This window comes from Crassostrea angulata, chromosome 5 (assembly GCF_025612915.1).
Source record: "Crassostrea angulata isolate pt1a10 chromosome 5, ASM2561291v2, whole genome shotgun sequence".
NCBI lineage: Eukaryota > Metazoa > Mollusca > Bivalvia > Ostreida > Ostreidae > Magallana > Magallana angulata.
Window position 1 is genome coordinate 26043274 of NC_069115.1, and position 20519 is coordinate 26063792.

The 20519-nt window shown below is 34.3% G+C and overlaps 1 protein-coding gene across 8 annotated transcripts in view; it reads right to left on the reverse strand.

Annotated features, from left to right (window-relative positions):
* Positions 1-228: 228 nt before the first annotated feature.
* Positions 229-20519, reverse strand: part of LOC128183593 (dentin sialophosphoprotein-like) — a 193202-nt gene continuing 172911 nt past the window's right edge. For 5 of the 8 annotated variants that reach the window (XM_052852689.1, XM_052852688.1, XM_052852691.1 and 2 more), the window contains 2 exons: positions 17352-17396; positions 229-2117 (listed from right to left, as the gene is read on the reverse strand). In XM_052852689.1, coding sequence (XP_052708649.1) covers positions 2001-2117; positions 17352-17396 — 162 coding nt within the window. In that variant the 3' untranslated portion in view covers positions 229-2000. Of the gene's footprint in view, positions 2118-11570; positions 11605-17351; positions 17397-20519 lie in introns of all 8 variants that reach the window. The other 3 variants (XM_052852693.1, XM_052852694.1, XM_052852692.1) reach the window with 3 other exon arrangements.

A 20519-nucleotide genomic window follows, 5' to 3' on the forward strand; every position in this document is an offset into this window, starting at 1 on the left:
GTGTCCAACAGCAATGAATAAATCGTTAAATAAAATGCGGTAACGTTTGCATTATATTTTCTTATTCTTCAGGTAGACAGGTTTTAACAGTTCTATTGTGAGCTTATTCTAAATGTATACCATGTGCAAGCCGATTAGGAAAACACCAAGCGAATCAAGAAGCCGGAGTGTGGAATCAAAGTGATTAAACAGATTTTTTGAAAGACTTCAACAATAAGAAAAATAAGATCCAGGTATGCATTTATTGGAAAAATACAATTCCGATCACTCTTTCGATTCACTAGTACATATACAAGTACATATACAAGTACACACACACACACACAAATATATATATATATATATATATATATATATATATATATATATATAGTACATTTTAAAAACGTCTGAAGATTGAATGAAAGCGCTAACGTTTTACTCTGTGTTGTCTTTCATTTTTCAAATATATATAAGCACAAAAATAAGTCCAATGCTCAAACAACTTTTATCTATAGCGCTTTCGCCCTACCGGGCTCTTCAGTAGATTTAAAAACAAAGTAAACAAGAATATTATGACGTCAATCTCGTGACGTTAGGTAGGCAACGTTATACAAACTGTTGAAGACGTGATTATGACGTCAAAACTTTGTGCTTATTCAACCCCGGTACCAAGAAAAAGGATTTATTGAATATATATATATATATATATATATATATATATATATATATATATATATATATATATATATATATATATATATATATATATATAATCAAAAAAGAAAAAGAAAATGAACAGTTCCAAAGTTTCTATTCACTAGCGCTTTCTGGATTTACATCCTTCTTCAGGTGAATGTACATAACTTATGTACATTCACCTGAAGAAGAATGTAAATCCAGAAAGCGCTAGTGAATAGAAACTTTGGAACTGTTCATTTTCTTTTTCTTTTTTGATTATATTATTTTTACTGTGTGATATCACCTTTCACTCATTTTGGATTATATATATATATATATATATATATATATATATATATATATATATATATATATATATATATATATAAGGAGTTAAACAATTGATAATTTTTTTGGACATTTAAAAAAAAAGAATTAAGGGATGCCGAAAGCTATCCTTTCTGTCAGAGACAAAACGTGTTGAGTTTACACCGATTAAGTGAGCAAATTATTATTTGAAATTTAAGAGTCATTCTTTCAACAGTCGTTCATAGATCATCACGAACCCCGCCAATACCTGACAATATGATTCCTTAGCAGATTAAGAGTAGTATCGAACACACTAATTTGTCACAGATGATTGCCGAGTATGGATTTAAACTCGACTGTGTGTTGGTGTGCGTGTGTGTACACAAACTCAAGTGTTCACCCTGATAAATAGACTAATTGTAAAATTAGAAAATAATTTAATGCGAAATATTTAATATTTCTTAACTGATACGTCTTCTCATCAATAGCAGAGATAAAATAAGACATCAATAATTGAGTTCAACTACCCGTGACGAAACGTAAAATATTTAATTGCTATTTTTAGCGCGTGCTAAATATTACAAAATGTATTAGCATTTTTGTGATTGATATTAGGTTTTGGTGTTAGTAACGCCACTTCCAGCAGCAACCTAAATCAATGAAACAAAATTTCTGATATTGGGTCGCAACCGGTCAAGGTCAATAGATAGTTCTTAACTATTTGAAAGTTGAGTGGAAATCAGTCACTCCTACGACAAGACAATCAATGTGCTTATTTTATATGTTAAATACATTATACATTGGTGTACACTTAGATCTTTGGTTCAATATATTTATATATGATATAACATTTTTTAACCTATTTCTTTGACATTACCTATCTTAGAACTAACAGATACAATTTGGATAAACAAGACCATGTTGCTTTTGATAAAACGAATACATAATATGTAGTACTTAATGAATCTTTAAGTATCTTTGGTCACGTATAGTGATCTAAACGGCGACCTATTTTACAGCTATATCCTCTTTCAAGGAGGTTTCTGTCGTGTTTGTAGTTGAGCACCCGACAGGATTGGAATGTGATGGAGATTTACACCAGCCTGATTGTCTTGGTTTTGATTCAACATTCCTGCCATTAACATATCCTGAAAAAAAAAGAATATGTTTTTCAATCCCCTAAAATATAACACAAAGAAGTGAACGAGATCTAAAATTAATGTAATTCAGTAACATTAAAGGAATGCAATTTATCTTCATTTACTCTAATTTCAGAATTACCAGTTTAAACATTTGATTTGATTTTTTCATTCCCACGACCATAACGAACTCTCATTTTCTAATTACATTCATCAATTTTTATGACTTGTTTGACACATTTATTCGACATTTTGTATGTTAATTATTTGTGACTTTACTAGAATAAAAGTATTCTTGCACAAAACTACTCATTTTGTTTAAGTTTTAGTACTTAAAACAAGAGGCCAACTGGCCTTAACGGTCACCTGAGTAGCATATATCCCATACACAAACTTGTCATGGAGTCTCATATATGCATCTAATTAATTAGGTTTCATACTGGAGTAGAAAAATTATAAATTTGTAATGACGACCACATTTCAAAAAGAACTGTGAAACCTATAATTTTGGTGAAAAACTAAAAGATCATGAATTCAGTTTTCCTTTCAGGTGTGTGGGAGTAAAGAAGATAATTTTTTAACGTTATATGCATTAACATCTATACATCCATTTTGGCCCTGCCCTAGAGTCAAAACCCATCATTGAGGGGACATGAAAATTAAAATTTCAGTAGAGGACTTCCTGGTAAACATAATTATTAGTCAGTTATTAGTTTTTTATACAGATGTGTGAGAATAGAGAAGAAGATTTTAAAACATTATTATTGCCCCCCCCCCCTTCATGTCCTGAACCCCTGACCCTAACAAAGGGGTCATGAATTTCACAATTTTGGCAGAGGGCCTCATGGACATCATAACCATGCATTTAGTTTTTAACAAATATATATGAGAGTAGAGAAGAAGATTTTCTAAGATTTAATACATTTTTACTATATGGCCATATTGGCCCCACCCTAGAGCCTGAACCCCTGACCAAGGGGTCATGAATTTCACAATTTAGGTTGAGGGCTTCATGGACAACATTAGCATGCATTTAATTTTTAAAAAATATATATGATAGTAGAGAAGAATAGGTTGAGGGCTTCATGGACATCATAACCATGCAACCAGTTTTTTCCTCACATGCGTGGGAATAGAGAAGAAGATTTTTGAAAATTTGGCTTTTTTTCATATTTGGCCCGGCCCGTGGCACCCCAGGAGTGATAGAGCCATGAATTTCACAATTTAGATTCTTCTTACCATAGAGATGCTTCACACCAAAAATGGTAACGATTGGCCTGGTAGTTTTCAAGAAGAAGTTAAAAATGTAAAATTGTTAACGCACGACGACGGACGAAGACCAATTGCAAAAGGTCACTCTTGCAATAGGTGACTCAGGTGACCTAAAATGCTTTAAACACGAATGTTAGCCAATTCAAAATCAAAAATATTAATCTGTGCATGCAATGAATTATTTCAGCAATTGGGTGAATTAAAAAGTTTGGATGAAAATAAATCTTGCTGCATAAAAATTCGACTGATGTCTTACCGCAGTGCATTTTCTTACAAAGTTGCGCATTTTTAAGTAATAAAGCCATCAATTTTGCGAGTGAGTTATTTAATACTTTTTCATCCAACAGAGGCCTGTCTCATCAAAAGTTGTTAGTTAAAACTTAACTTTCGTTTAGTTCCAGAACGTACACCAAAAATTCCACACAAGTTTCAGCTTTCCTGGCTGATTAGTTTCTGAGAAGAAGATTTTTAAAGATTTACTCTATATATTCCTATGTAAAACTTCGACCCCCCATTGTGGCCCCACCCTACCCCTGGGGGTCATGATTTTCACAACTTTGAATCTACACTACCTGAGGATGCTTCCACACAAGTTTCAGCTTTCCTGGCTGATTAGTTTCTGAGAAGAAGATTTTTAAAGATTTACTCTATATATTCCTATGTAAAACTTCGACCCCCCATTGTGGCCCCACCCTACCCCTGGGGGTCATGATTTTCACAACTTTGAATCTACACTACCTGAGGATGCTTCCACACAAGTTTCAGCTTTCCTGGCTGATTAGTTTCTGAGAAGAAGATTTTTAAAGATTTACTCTATATATTCCTATGTAAAACTTCGAACCCCCATTGTGGCCCCACCCTACCCCTGGGGGTCATGATTTTCACAACTTTGAATCTACACTACCTGAGGATGCTTCCACACAAGTTTCAGCTTTCCTGGCTGATTAGTTTCTGAGAAGAAGACTTTTAAAGATTTACTCTATATATTCCTATGTTAAACTTCGACCCCCCATTGTGGCCCCACCCTACCCCTGGGGGTCATGATTTTCACAACTTTGAATCTACACTACCTGAGGATGCTTCCACACAAGTTTTAGCTTTCCTGGCTGATTAGTTTCTGAGAAGAAGATTTTTAAAGATTTACTCTATATATTCCTATGTAAAACTTCGACCCCCCATTGTGGCCCCACCCTACCCCTGGGGAGTCATGATTTTCACAACTTTGAATCTACACTACCTGAGGATGCTTCCACACAAGTTTCAGCTTTCCTGGCTGATTAGTTTCTGAGAAGAAGATTTTTAAAGATTTACTCTATATATTCCTATGTAAAACTTCGACCCCCCATTGTGGCCCCACCCTACCCCTGGGGGTCATGATTTTCACAACTTTGAATCTACACTACCTGAGGATGCTTCCACACAAGTTTCAGCTTTCCTGGCTGATTAGTTTCTGAGAAGAAGATTTTTAAAGATTTACTCTATATATTCCTATGTAAAACTTCGACCCCCCATTGTGGCCCCACCCTACCCCTGGGGGTCATGATTTTCACAACTTTGAATCTACACTACCTGAGGATGCTTCCACACAAGTTTCAGCTTTCCTGGCTGATTAGTTTCTGAGAAGAAGATTTTTAAAGATTTACTCTATATATTCCTATGTAAAACTTCGAACCCCCATTGTGGCCCCACCCTACCCCTGGGGGTCATGATTTTCACAACTTTGAATCTACACTACCTGAGGATGCTTCCACACAAGTTTCAGCTTTCCTGGCTGATTAGTTTCTGAGAAGAAGATTTTTAAAGATTTACTCTATATATTCCTATGTAAAACTTCGAACCCCCATTGTGGCCCCACCCTACCCCTGGGGGTCATGATTTTCACAACTTTGAATCTACACTACCTGAGGATGCTTCCACACAAGTTTCAGCTTTCCTGGCTGATTAGTTTCTGAGAAGAAGACTTTTAAAGATTTACTCTATATATTCCTATGTTAAACTTCGACCCCCCATTGTGGCCCCACCCTACCCCTGGGGGTCATGATTTTCACAACTTTGAATCTACACTACCTGAGGATGCTTCCACACAAGTTTCAGCTTTCCTGGCTGATTAGTTTCTGAGAAGAAGATTTTTAAAGATTTACTCTATATATTCCTATGTAAAACTTCGAACCCCCATTGTGGCCCCACCCTACCCCTGGGGGTCATGATTTTCACAACTTTGAATCTACACTACCTGAGGATGCTTCCACACAAGTTTCAGCTTTCCTGGCTGATTAGTTTCTGAGAAGAAGATTTTTAAAGATTTACTCTATATATTCCTATGTTAAACTTCGACCCCCCATTGTGGCCCCACCCTACCCCTGGGGGTCATGATTTTCACAACTTTGAATCTACACTACCTGAGGATGCTTCCACACAAGTTTCAGCTTTCCTGGCTGATTAGTTTCTGAGAAGAAGATTTTTAAAGATTTACTCTATATATTCCTATGTAAAACTTCGACCCCCATTGTGGCCCCACCCTACCCCTGGGGGTCATGATTTTCACAACTTTGAATCTACACTACCTGAGGATGCTTCCACACAAGTTTCAGCTTTCCTGGCTGATTAGTTTCTGAGAAGAAGATTTTTAAAGATTTACTCTATATATTCCTATGTTAAACTTCGACCCCCCATTGTGGCCCCACCCTACCCCTGGGGGTCATGATTTTCACAACTTTGAATCTACACTACCTGAGGATGCTTCCACACAAGTTTCAGCTTTCCTGGCTGATTAGTTTCTGAGAAGAAGATTTTTAAAGATTTACTCTATATATTCCTATGTAAAACTTCGACCCCCCATTGTGGCCCCACCCTACCCCTGGGGGTCATGATTTTCACAACTTTGAATCTACACTACCTGAGGATGCTTCCACACAAGTTTCAGCTTTCCTGGCTGATTAGTTTCTGAGAAGAAGATTTTTAAAGATTTACTCTATATATTCCTATGTTAAACTTCGACCCCCCATTGTGGCCCCACCCTACCCCTGGGGGTCATGATTTTCACAACTTTGAATCTACACTACCTGAGGATGCTTCCACACAAGTTTCAGCTTTCCTGGCTGATTAGTTTCTGAGAAGAAGATTTTTAAAGATTTACTCTATATAATCCTATGTAAAACTTTGACCACCCCATTGTGGCCCCACCCTACCCCTGGGGGTCATGATTTTCACAACTTTGAATCTACACTACCTGAGGATGCTTCCACACAAGTTTCAGCTTTCCTGGCTGATTAGTTTCTGAGAAGAAGATTTTTAAAGATTTACTCTATATATTCCTATGTTAAACTTCGACCCCCCATTGTGGCCCCACCCTACCCCTGGGGGTCATGATTTTCACAACTTTGAATCTACACTACCTGAGGATGCTTCCACACAAGTTTCAGCTTTCCTGGCTGATTAGTTTCTGAGAAGAAGATTTTTAAAGATTTACTCTATATATTCCTATGTAAAACTTCGACCCCCATTGTGGCCCCACCCTACCCCTGGGGGTCATGATTTTCACAACTTTGAATCTACACTACCTGAGGATGCTTCCACACAAGTTTCAGCTTTCCTGGCTGATTAATTTCTGAGAAGAAGATTTTTAAAGATTTACTCTATATATTCCTATGTTAAACTTCGACCCCCCATTGTGGCCCCACCCTACCCCTGGGGGTCATGATTTTCACAACTTTGAATCTACACTACCTGAGGATGCTTCCACACAAGTTTCAGCTTTCCTGGCTGATTAGTTTCTGAGAAGAAGATTTTTAAAGATTTACTCTATATATTCCTATGTAAAACTTCGAACCCCCATTGTGGCCCCACCCTACCCCTGGGGGTCATGATTTTCACAACTTTGAATCTACACTACCTGAGGATGCTTCCACACAAGTTTCAGCTTTCCTGGCTGATTAGTTTCTGAGAAGAAGATTTTTAAAGATTTACTCTATATATTCCTATGTTAAACTTCGACCCCCCATTGTGGCCCCACCCTACCCCTGGGGGTCATGATTTTCACAACTTTGAATCTACACTACCTGAGGATGCTTCCACACAAGTTTCAGCTTTCCTGGCTGATTAGTTTCTGGGTGAAGATTTTTAAAGATTTACTCTATATAATCCTATGTAAAACTTTGACCACCCCATTGTGGACCTACCCTACCCCTGGGGGTCATGATTTTCACAACTTTGAATCTACACTACCTGAGGATGCTTCCACACAAGTTTCAGCTTTCCTGGCTGATTAGTTTCTGAGAAGAAGATTTTTAAAGATTTACTCTATATATTCCTATGTAAAACTTCGACCCCCCACTGTGGCCTTACCTTACCCCCAGGGATCATGATTTTCACAACTTTGAATCTACACTACCTGAGGATGCTTCCACACAAGTTTCAGCTTTCCTGGCTGATAAGTTTCTGAGAAGAAGATTTTTAAAGATTTACTCTATATATTGCTATGTAAAACTTTGACCCCCCATTGTGGCCCAAGCCAACCCCCGGGGGTTATGAATTTCACAACTTTGAATCTACACTACCTGAGGATGCTTCCACACAAGTTTCAGCTTTTCTGGCTTTCTGGTTCTTGAGAAGAAGATTTTTGAAAATTTCTCGAAATTTTTCATTAATTTCTAATTATCTCCCCTTGAAAACGAGTGTGGCCCTTAATTTTCACAACCTTGAATCCCCTTTGCCTAAGGATGATTTGTACCAAGTTTGGTTGAAATTGGCCCAGTAGTTCTTGAGAAGATGTTGAAAATGTGAAAAGTTTACGGACAGACAGACAGACGGACGACAGACAAAATGTGATCAGAAAAGCTCACTTGAGCTTTCAGCTCACAGACGGACGCCCGGTATTTCTATGTCCCCGCTCCGCGTTGCGGCGGGGAAAAAAATTGTGTATTGTTGAAAGTTAAATTAACCGTTCCTAAAAAAGTCGTACTTCAACACAATCAAATACATTTTGTTAAATTGTTCTTGAAATTGTTAAGGCTTTTGTTAATGCATACTAAATCATTCGGGATTTATTAAGTCGTGGTTTTAGAGCTCTGATTTGAGATTGACATTAAGTCATTAAATTGGAAAGGCAACAGAAAGAACTAAAAATCCAAGGAGTTTTGCTTCAGAAGCCACGTTTTCTGTATCTGCATTTATCATGAATAGAGTGTAATGATGACCGTCTTACTAAATGTACACACTCACACTTCAGCAGATTAAAAAAGTGACTGTATGTTAGATTTGAATATCGTTTCTAAAACATTTGATCTTATATATCATTGTTTACAAATTCAAAACTTTGAACGATAAAATTGATTTAATACCCCTGCCCCATGGAAGAATATATTCTTACCAAATGAAATTCATACGAAAGGTAAAACAGGACTTCATGCTAGAATGTCTCATTCATTAAATTTTATGCACCGTTATAGTGGACGAGTCCAAAATGAGACACAGCATAAATTGTATATACTCTGGAGCAAACATTTAAACTGCATGAGTTTACTTTGTGTTTATTTTCTTGTCTTTCTTGAGAGTCCTTTGCTTGAAAATGACGAAAAAGCCTTTAAAATTGCCATTTTCATGCAATAATATTACATGAACAAGTGAAAAGCTGTCAATGTGACGGCAAAGCGGGTTTTCTTTTATGTGAACTGTATCCATAATCCATGTCAACGTGTATCCAGTGAAATGGAGTACCCATTATGCAACATTTTGCCTAAAAATGACTAAGTTCAAAAGCTAGTATTTTTTTCATAAATTATCGGAAATCAAAATCCTAGCAATATGCAAATCTCTAATATAAGTACAATTGATCTGCAAAAGAACAACTTCCTATCTTGAAAACTGTAGGAGGAGTTATCCGTACAATGAGGGTACCCTATATGCAATATTTTGCCAAAAAATGACTAAGTTCAAAAGCTGGTATTTTTTTCGATAAATTATCGGAAATGAAAATCCTAGCAATATGCACACCTCTGGTATATGTACAATTGATCTGCAAAAGAACAACTTCCTATCTTGAGAACTGTAGGAGGAGTTATCCGTACATATATAAATAGCCATTAAATAAACAGTTGAAGCATTGGATTTTTAAAAGATTACCCGCCCGCCATTTTCACCATTTTAATAACCGGATTTTTCCGTTGGAAAACCCGGTTAAAAACTGTTTTCATTTCGGTGACAAGCTTGAAATAATGAAATAATTTTATCAAAATAATATAAATGGACTTTATCAACATTATGTCAAACAACTTATTACAGCTTGAATCTGCACGTATCTTTATTCAATTTATGAACAGGGGCTAATATAAAAATGTATTTTTTAAGGTAATTATGTCTGCAAGTCTGTAGTCCCTTGTCTGAAAAAATGAGATGGAAGTCAATCTGCATTTTATTATCTGACTGAGAGCTACATATATGCAGCTAAGTCTAGGAAACTAATACATGCTTCCAATGAAATATTTTGTTAAGTCATGCAAGGCTGAGACTTTTTGAAAAGCTATAACTATAAATGTTAAAAAAAAATAACATCCCTATACTTTGTCTTTACATTCGCTGTTTGTAGAACAATCAGAACCAGTTTCAGTCCGACCCTTAGCTTATACATATACTCCTACTTTAATAGCCCTAGCTTTGTAATAGCTATCATTGCTTTGCATATACACACAATCTTTTAAAAATCCAATGCTTCAACTGTTTATTTAATGGCTATTTATATATGTACACATTTTATGCATACAGGATTCTCGATATGTTCATATTGGTCCCGCCCTAGGGCCTGAACTACCAACACAGGGGCCATGAATTTCACAATTTAGGCAGAGGGCTTCATGGACATCAAATTTTAATCCTTTGTCTTCGGGACACTGGATCAAAGGTAAAATTGATATTAGAGTTTGTGTATTAGTTTATATATATCTCTTTGTTAAAGGATGTTTTTAACAAAAGACCAATAGGGCTTAACAGTCACCTGAGTACCAGATATATTGCCCATACACAAACTTGTTGAGGAGTCTCATATATATCATTATAACCAGAATTATTTAAAATTCTTGATATGTTATGTATCAAAGATAACACTTTTCTTCAAATATTCAAAATCATTGAGACAATATTGAGGTGGAAAGACATCTAAATGTTAGAGAGCATCTAGTGTACAAATTTAAATGATCCTTCACAATCTAAATATAACATTATGCTCTATAATATAAAAACAATACCAAAAGAAACTTTTAAAACAATACATTTAGTAGGTACACTTATTACTTCTCAGATTTGCTGACTTTAAAATTGAAGGTGCTACATATGTTCATCTTGAGATATTGATGCTGAAAAGGTTCATCTTTTTAAAAATAGAATCAGTGTTTAAAGTTCACACTTCCTTCACGTACATTAAATGTCAATTTATATTGTCAACAGTCAATTACCTCAGCGCACAACTTTGGGAAATACATGTACTACACTGTGACAAGTCTCGCAGATACAAGTAACTACAGAATGATGAATCTACATGTACTTTGAAAGTTATTTTTATCACATCTAACAGACAAGAAATCTATAAAATGATATTCTCTACCTACTTCTAACACAATACAGATGATACTCCTTGTATATGGTATTGAGTAAAACAATTTGCATTAAATTATGAATGTCATAACCTGATGTTCCTGAAGTAAGTAGATTGAAAGCATGAAACATTTAGTGAACAATCATAAAATTCAAAAATCAATCTAGCAAATTTAACAGCACACTAATTTTCAAAGGTACATTCAATCACATACTCATGTCTGAATTATTTCCATTTAAAGAAACATACACATAAATCTGTGTGCTCAGAAATGGAGTAAGTGATGGACAATCCCGTTTCATCCATGGTTTTCAAGCGAGAATTATATGTAAAAGTATATATTAATTGGAATTACCTTGTTTTTATGAATATATAGTAAATTTAAGCAGTAATTCAACTTTCATAAAGTAAACTGGAATTTCTTCAAAAAAATATTTGTTAAGATAATCAAAATGCTTTTCATTTACATATAAATTACATTTTTTTTTACTCTAGATGCATATGACACTTGAAATAAGAAAAAATGGAATTGTCATGTATATATATCATCTTCAAAACTGCAAATAAAAGCAAAGTTGCAAACTGTGCATTTCAGCATTCTATACCTGTTACCAATTGTGTGCATTTTCTTGTCTATTCCTGATCAACAAAGTAAAATAAAACAAATCGCATGTAAAAGATCAATAAACAAAATAACAATAGGTAGCTAAACATTAAAGTTTTCTTTGAAAACTAAGAATTTTGTGTTGAAACCAACAAAATGTGTGGTAAAATGCATAATTGTGCCTTAAGAAATTATAGAATTTATGCATGTAAATACACATACTACATATAAAATAAATAGCTTTTGCAGGTAATAATGATGAATTAATATATTCAATGTATAACAACCATATTTGTACCTACTAAATGAATGGTCCGTTATTCTTAATTATGATACATGTATAATTTTGAAGGTGTTATCAAATAAAAATATTCCACGAAAGGAATTTTAAAAATCTTGACTATGGTCCAATTAATTACAGCTTGAATTTTGCATTTATGGATGACATATGTTTTATTAAGATATTGTAACAGGAGGCCTAGGGGTCACATTGCTCACCTGAGCATCAATAGCCTTAAATCTGATCAAATTAGTATAACACTATCAAAATCAAAATACCTTGACATCTAATTACAGTAGATCTTAAAAAAAAAAATTAAATCTGCCAATTTTTATCTACATAATTTTTTTGGTGAACACCAAGCCCCTTTTGTTGTTGTACCTGTAAGAAGATTTTTCCCTATCCCTATATACACCCCCAACATTTTGTGGCCCCCACATTTTTTTAGGGAATGATGGTTTCATCAAACTTTAATCTGCACAACCTGTGCTTTCACACAAGTTACTGATTTTTGGACTGAAAACTTTCCCAGAGTATTTTAAAAGATTTTCTCTATATATTCCTATGTAAAAATTCATCCCCCACTGTGGCCTCACCCTACCCCTGGGGACTAAGATTTAAACAAACTTAAATCTATACTATCTGAGGGTGCTTCGATCCACTCAAATTTGATCTTTTCTGGCCTAATATTTTTGAGAAGCAGATTTTTAAAGATTTTCTGTATATATTCCTATATTAAAATTCACTTTACCCTAAACACAGCGACTATGATTTAAAGAAACTTGAATCTTTACTATCTGAGGATGTTTCCACTCTAATTTGGGCTTTCCTTGCCTAACAGTGTTTTAGAATAAGGTTTTTAAAGATGTTTTCTATATATAAAAATTCATCATCCACTGTGGCCTCACCCTACTCCCGGCGAATATTATTTAAAGAAACTAAAATCTATACATTCTCAAGATGCTTCCACTAAAATTTGGACCTTCCTGGCCTCATAGTTGTTTTTTTTTAAGATTTTCTCTATATACTCCTTTGTAAAAAATTTATTCCCTGCCAAACCCTAAGGGACCATGATTTGAGCAAACTTGAATCTACACTACCTGAAGATGCTTCCATGCCAATTTGAGCTTTTCTGGCTTAACAGTTTTTGAGAAGAAATACATTCTTAAATAAAAATCCATTCCCCCATTGTGGCCTTACCCTACCCCCTGGGACCAGGATTTGAATAATCTTATATCTACACTGCCTGAAGTTGCTTCAGTACAAGTTACAGCTTTTCTGGCTTTATACTTTTTGAGAAGAAGATTTTTAAAGATTTTCTCTATACATTCTTATGTAAAAATCATTCCCCCATTGTGGCCCAACCCTACACCAAGGGACCATGATTTGAAAAAACTTGAATCTACACTACCTGAAAATGCTTTCATACAAGTTACAGCTTTTCTGGCTTTATAGTTTTGAGAAGAAGATTTTTATAGATTTTCTCTATACATTCTTATGTAAAAATCCATTCCCCCATTGTGGTCCCACCCTACCCCCGGGGTCCATGATTTGAACAAACTCTAATCTGTACTACCTGATAATGCTTCCATACAAGTTACAGTTTTTCTGGTCTAATAATTTTGAGAAGAAGATATTTGAAAAATGCCAACAAATTTTCAATATTTGTAAATTATCTCCCCTTTAAAGAGGGCATGGCCCTTCATTTGAACAAACTTAAGTCCCCTACTCCCCGTGATGCTTTGTGCCAAGTTTGGTTGAAATCTGCCCAGTTGTTCTGGAGAAGAAGATGAAAATGTGAAAAGTTTACAACAACGACAACGCCAACAATGACAGACAACGGACAAATTTTATTTAGAAAAGCTCACTTGAGCTTTCAGCTCAGGTGAGCTAAAAAAAGGACTGATGAACTGACTGAACGATGGATCAAAACAGTGTGTGGGGTATAAAAATCTTCTCAAGAGCCACTGCACCAGAATTGCCAATATTTACACCAAAGCTTGTATACATATGGAAGATCCTTAATTTTAAAAAATGTAACCATCAACATAACCACTTTTTGGGAGTTGATTTTAATCAACTCTCCTATGCAGTTACTCTGCCAAACCGAAAGTGAAAAGTGTTTGGAACGGGACATACTAAAGACCTGAAAAATTTAAGACCTGATGCCCTGAAACTTAATATAAATGATATACTTTTATGTTTTGCGTCAAATAAAAATGACTTTGTGTGATTATTATATTTCCTTATGAAATGTGATAGAAAAAAATCATGAATTGACATCCATGTGAATTATTTACGCAAAAATAAGAAAGATTTGAATTGATTTGAAAATTTCAGCTGATACGATACGATGCTGATTTTAGCATAAGAATAATCAATAAGATCAACTCACATCAGTACTTCAGGACTTTGATTCTAATTAACTATGGTTCATTTTACAATTTTGTTATCTTTAATACATTGATGCATAGGATAATTAGATTGGTCAGTTGATGCATCTTAGGGCTAAGGATATGATTGTTGTCCAAAAGAGTAGGGTTTTCCTTACATATTGTTTAATGTATAGTCAAATCTTGGAACATATAACAGCTTTACAATATTTTTAAAATTTTACACTTATGTGACCTTCCAAAGGTAAAAAAAGTCACATAAGACAGGGAGTCATATAACGTAAGCAGTCCAAGACTTACCTCACGTGCAATCTTTTAAGCTCTCTTTTTGCTATCAATAATATTTGGTACTAAATAGTTAAGTTTATCTATTATCTTTATAATACTTCTTAATAGCCTAAGAATGAATTTCAAATTTCATCATCTTTAAAAAGATCTTTAATTTTGTACAGAATCACTTGTTACATAACTTAAGGGGAGAATAATAATAAACTCAGTATGCTTTTGTTTCCAATAAATGGACTATGACAGTATGTTTTCATTGTCTTGTATTAAAGGCTGGCAAGCAGGGACGATATTAATAGTATAGTATACATACTTCACTGCTGGCAAATAAATGATGTTATCTACATTTCTGCATGGTCACGATTTTGGTCAAATTTTATTTTTATGTTTTTATTATTTACAATGCTTCAGATATGCATTTCTAATGATCAAATTAAATTTGAGAGTCATTTGTAGAGTTATAAGCAAGATACAGGGCTCACAATTCTTTGTCATGTAAACAAGGCTTGTGCCCTGTTTTTGTTTACATAGGTTCAATATACCAGGAAAAAATCTTTTTCCAGCTTATTTGTCTATCTTTTTATTTATTTTAAGCATAGATAAACTGTTCCTAACATTTAACACATTCGTTTTAGGTTTAAAACTGAAATTTTAACTTTAACATTCAAAATGTAAGCAAGCACTTTGTTTACATAGCAAAGAATTTCAAGCTCTGTAACTCGCTTTAACTCAACAAATGGTACTCAAATTTCGGTTGCCTGTTTAAAATGCCTTTCCAAAGCATTGTAAATATTAAAATCGGATAAATAATTCTTGACCAAAATCGTGACCATGCCCCTTTAAAACAATCCATAATCATGCTTATCTTTCCAGACATTTTTGCATGTTGTAATGAAAAACTTAATGAATGGGGGTTATTGATAACAATTGTTACTAATGATAACAATTGTTACTATGAAAGTTGATAAAATTAATATTAAAATTAGTTATCAAAACAAAGTAGATATGTTTGTCAAATTGGGATGCTATTCTAATTTGATAAAAGTTGCTGCACAATTTACACAGTATTTTGGGACTAAAGAGGATGGTCCAAGGTACCATAAGGCAGGGTGTTGCTTAATGCAGGGTTTTTCTATAGACAAGAGATGTTTGTGAAACACTTATGCCCCCCTCCTTGGAAACATCCACAAAGAAAATGAACGTAAACTGCAAATAACTGGAATTTTTCTAAGTCCAAGGAGTATAACCCTGTCGAAAATTGCTCTATCATACCCATCATCAAACTTGAATTAGATATTATTTAGATAAACCTGTATACCAAATTTGATATCAATATGTGAATCCTCTGTGAAAAAAATGAGCGGAAACTGCAAATAACTGGAATTTCTCTGTCTAAGAGCCATAACTCTGTCGAAAATTGCTCGATTGTACCCAATATCAAACTTGACCTAAATATTATCATGATAAACCTGTATCCAAAATTTTATTTCAATATTTTCATCCTCTGCGAAGAAAAAAAGCAGAAACTGCAAAGAACTGGAATTTTTATGTCCAAGGGCCTTAACTCTGTCAAAAATTGCTCAATCGTACCCATAATCAAACATGACCTAGATACATGTATTATCATGATAAACCTGTATACCAAATTTCATTTCAATATATGTTCATCCTCTGCAAAGAAACTGAGTGGAAACTGCAAATAACGAGTTTTTTTCACTTACAAGGGCCATAACTCTGTAGAAAATTGCTCGATTGTACCCAATATCGAATTTGACCTAGATGTTATCATGATAAACCTGTATACCAAATTTCTTCTCCATATGTTCATCCTCTGTGAAAAAATGAGCAGACACTGCAAATAACTGGAATTTTTCTACGTCCAAGGGCCATTACTCTGTCGAAAATTGCTCGATCGTACCCATAATCAAACTTGACTTAGATATTATTATGATAAACCTGTATACCAAATTTCATTTCAATATGTTCATCCTCGGCGAAGAAAATAAGCGGAAACTGCAAAGAACTGGAATTTTTCTACGTCCAAGGGCCAAAACTCTGTCGAAAATTGCTCAATTTTACCCAATATCAAATTTGATTAAGATATTATCATGATAAACCTGCGAAGAAAATGAGCGGAAACTGCAAATAACTGGAGTTTTTTTTACGTCCAAGGGCCATAACTCTGTCAAAAGTTGCTCGATCATACCCAATATTGAACCTGACCTAGATATTATCATGATAAACCTGTATACCAAATTTCATTCAATATGTTCATCCTCTGCGAAGAAAATGAACGGAAACTGTTGGTGGACCGACCGACTGACCGAAAGACAGACAGCAGCAAATTAAAGCAATATGCCCTCCCTTCTGCGAAGTGGGGCATAAAAATAAGGTTGGGCGGTCTAAATATGGCTGCTTAAGACAGAAACTAATGGCTGCTTAAGACAGACTATAAAATGATACAAGAACTATTTTCAGGTGAGTGATGTAGCCCATTGGCCTCTTATTATTTTGTACTGCAATGATTCCAATAATCATTGAATAAATTTTGTTATAATATCATATAGATATGCTTAAATATCAGCATAAGTACCAATTTTGTGGTAAGTAGTGACAGAGAGCTAAAACAAACTAGAGCAATTTTCATACATGTAGACATTTTAGTATAAATTACTATGAACATTAATTCATTCGAAGATAAGAAATGACACAAGTAAAAGTCATAACACAGAGACATAAATACTATTTGATTAGAGGAAGATTCTTTACAAAAGCCAGAGAAATGCATTATACATGAACATTTCATTTGATAATGGACACTTACAGTTGTTTGTGCTTGTTGTTGTTGAATCTTATCATAAAGGTTTTCCTACAAGAAATGTAACACACAATTAAAAAAATAGAGGATTCCATGACATTTTAAATTAACCAAATCATGACTGGCATTTAAAATTTGCATTGGGTTAATAATATTTCTTTTTTTAAAACAATATCAAAATGTTGGGGATTTTGTACTGCACGACAAAGAACTGGGCACGGTAAACTGTACTAAACAGCAAAATCAGCCGGTTTTCAAAGCTTTTTAATGAAATATTTAGGAATTAACCTGTTTCAAAACAGCTTGTTTTTATAAATATCTTTTACGGTTTCCATATACATGTAATAGTTATCGAACATATTAATATCAACCAATAACGTCATGAAATGTATTGACAACGTTCTTCAATAACTATTATAGAATGGAGGCACTGGTTTATAATGTTTATGTGGACATACATGTATTTTATTCATTATCATACCTTTTGCATTAAACATGTTTTATGCTATATAAATGTATACATCATCATCATAATAGTTTGGATTTTCTCACCAAATGTCACGAGACACAAAGAATATTGAAAAGAGACCAAATATATTATATAAAAGACGTTTCTTAAATATTCAAATACTATGATGTTGAATTGCTCATCAACATTGTCAATTAACTGCACTTTTATACACATGTACATTAGAAACAATTATGCCATTGTTGATGCTTCTTTCAGTTATGAATGTAGCTATAAGCATTGAATACAAAAATGAATTATCTGTGATATCTTTAGTTTAGATTGGCCAAGAAAAAAGTAACTTTGAAATTGCTATCAAAGGGCACCTGTTCTAAAAAACTTTAACCTACTCCAAAATTCTTAACCTCCTCCAGCATCTGAATTTATGGCCCTGAGGGTCATGATTTTTACAACTTTAAAACTTTAACTCTAAACTAGAACTATCCAAATGGGACTAATACCCCCGCAAAGCTAAAATAATTTAGTTAAGACATAAAGACAAAAAACCTCCATCTGGATGTATTTATATAAATATATCTTTAAAAAAATTGCAGGTGCACATCTTCAGATGGTGATCAACCTATGTACAAGTTTTCAGACTGTTCCATGCAGTAGTAAATAATTCTATAGGGGGGACAAAGTTGCGTCTACAGACAGGTGGACAGACGGATGGACAGACAGACAGACAGACAGACGGACAGGGTGAAACCAATATACCCCCCTAAACTTCGTTTGGGGGGGGGGTATAACTACCTGATGATGCTTCCACATAAGTTTCAGTTTTTCAAGCTGATTAGTTTCTGGGAAAAAGATTTTTAAAGATTTACAATATATATTTCTATGTACAAGTTCGACCCCCACCCTACCCCTACCCCTAGGGGGCATGATTTTTACAACTTTAAATCTACACTACCTGATGATGCTTTTACACAAGTTTCAGCTTTTCTGGCAAATAATTTTCTGAGTAGATTTTAAAACATTTACATTATACATTTCTATGTAAAACTTTGATCCCCATTGTGGCCCCTATCTTTAACCCCCAGGAACCATGATTTGAACAAACTTCAATCTATACTATCAGAGGATGCATCCACACAAGTTTCAGCCTTTCTGAATGATTTTTGAGAAAAAAGTTTTTGAAATAATTATCTCCCCTTGAGAAGAGAGCGTGGCCCTTCATTTTAACAGACTAGAATCTCCTTCACCTAATGATGCTTTGTGCCAAGTTTGGTTGAAATTGGCCCAGTGGTTCTGGAGAAGAAGTTGAAAATGTAAAAAGTTTACATACAGACAGACAGATGGATGGACAGACACGCTAGACAAAAAGTGATCAGAAAAGCTCACTTGAGATTTCAGCTCAGGTGAGCTAAAAATAGGTTGAAATACAATACACACCCCAATTATTTATCTTATTTTGGGTAGAAAATATGAGCATTCATTTAAAACAAGACTTAAAGGCCGAACATTTTTACCGGGTGGTAAATCTCAGGTGAGGGCGCGGCTTAATTATTTGAGGTGTGAAAGCCTCCGGGGCTTACAGTCTATCTGCGGTCGTGAACGCTGCTAATCGCTATACATAGGAAGCAGATTAATACACAGGAAATAAATATTTAGTCAGAATTGGTCTTAGTTTAAATATCTTATTGTTCTTATGACCATACGAAGCAATTTTATACCGAAATCTTATGTATTGTCCGAATTTTCTCTAAGCACACGTGTGTAAATCACAATTGAAAAAATGCAGTAATTTATTTCTGCTTTAAAAATATAACTCAGTACATTTTGTTTAGCACTTGACATTGTTTAAGAAGTTAATTTTAACAATCATAACTGTATAAGAAAACCATACAATCAGTAAGAATGTGAAATCGAATGGAAAGGCAGCCCGGTATTATACAATGACAATTAATGGAGTTCGTTTTCCATGGAGTGGTGTTTTCATGCACTAAGCTCCCATTGAGTGAATTACCAGTAAATACAGCTTTAGTAGACCATAAGTTTGTGTTAAAAAGAAAATTAATTTCTTTCGAGCTGCTCATGCATCTTCATGGAATTTATTACGTCACATACATTCAACATAATTCAAATATATATTGTACGTATTTTCAATCACCGAATAATTATTTTTCATAATATTAATACTAGTTATGTTAAGAATTCAATTTTTAATTCCCCCATATAATACTTGACGGAAGATATCAAAGATAATGTTGTTAATTGCTAGTAAACAGAAATCCACGGACCTGGCCAGATCACGCTCGGACGATCAAGTCAATCAGACTGGGGGCTATTGTTTCAAGCTTGATTGACAAGCGGCATCATTTTGAAGTTTGTACAGGTACAATAGGGGGCGTTCGTAAAATGTTCGGCCTTTAATGGTATAGACTGAAATGAGTTGCTAGTTAAGGTCTTCTATTTCAACGGAAGACCTTATTGTTATTGCTTTGTTTCTTTTCCTCTATTATAATTGTAATTTTTTTTTTCTGTTACGACTTCTCAAGAACCCTTCAGCTGATTTTTATGAAACTGTCAGTACTCAAGACAAAATTTGTAAGAAAATTGTTGATCATTTTTTAAATCGTCACTTCCGGTCCTGAGATATTATAGATTTTAAGTTTTTGTTTGTTGTTTATTTTTCTAAACAAGTAAAAAGCTGTCAATGTGAC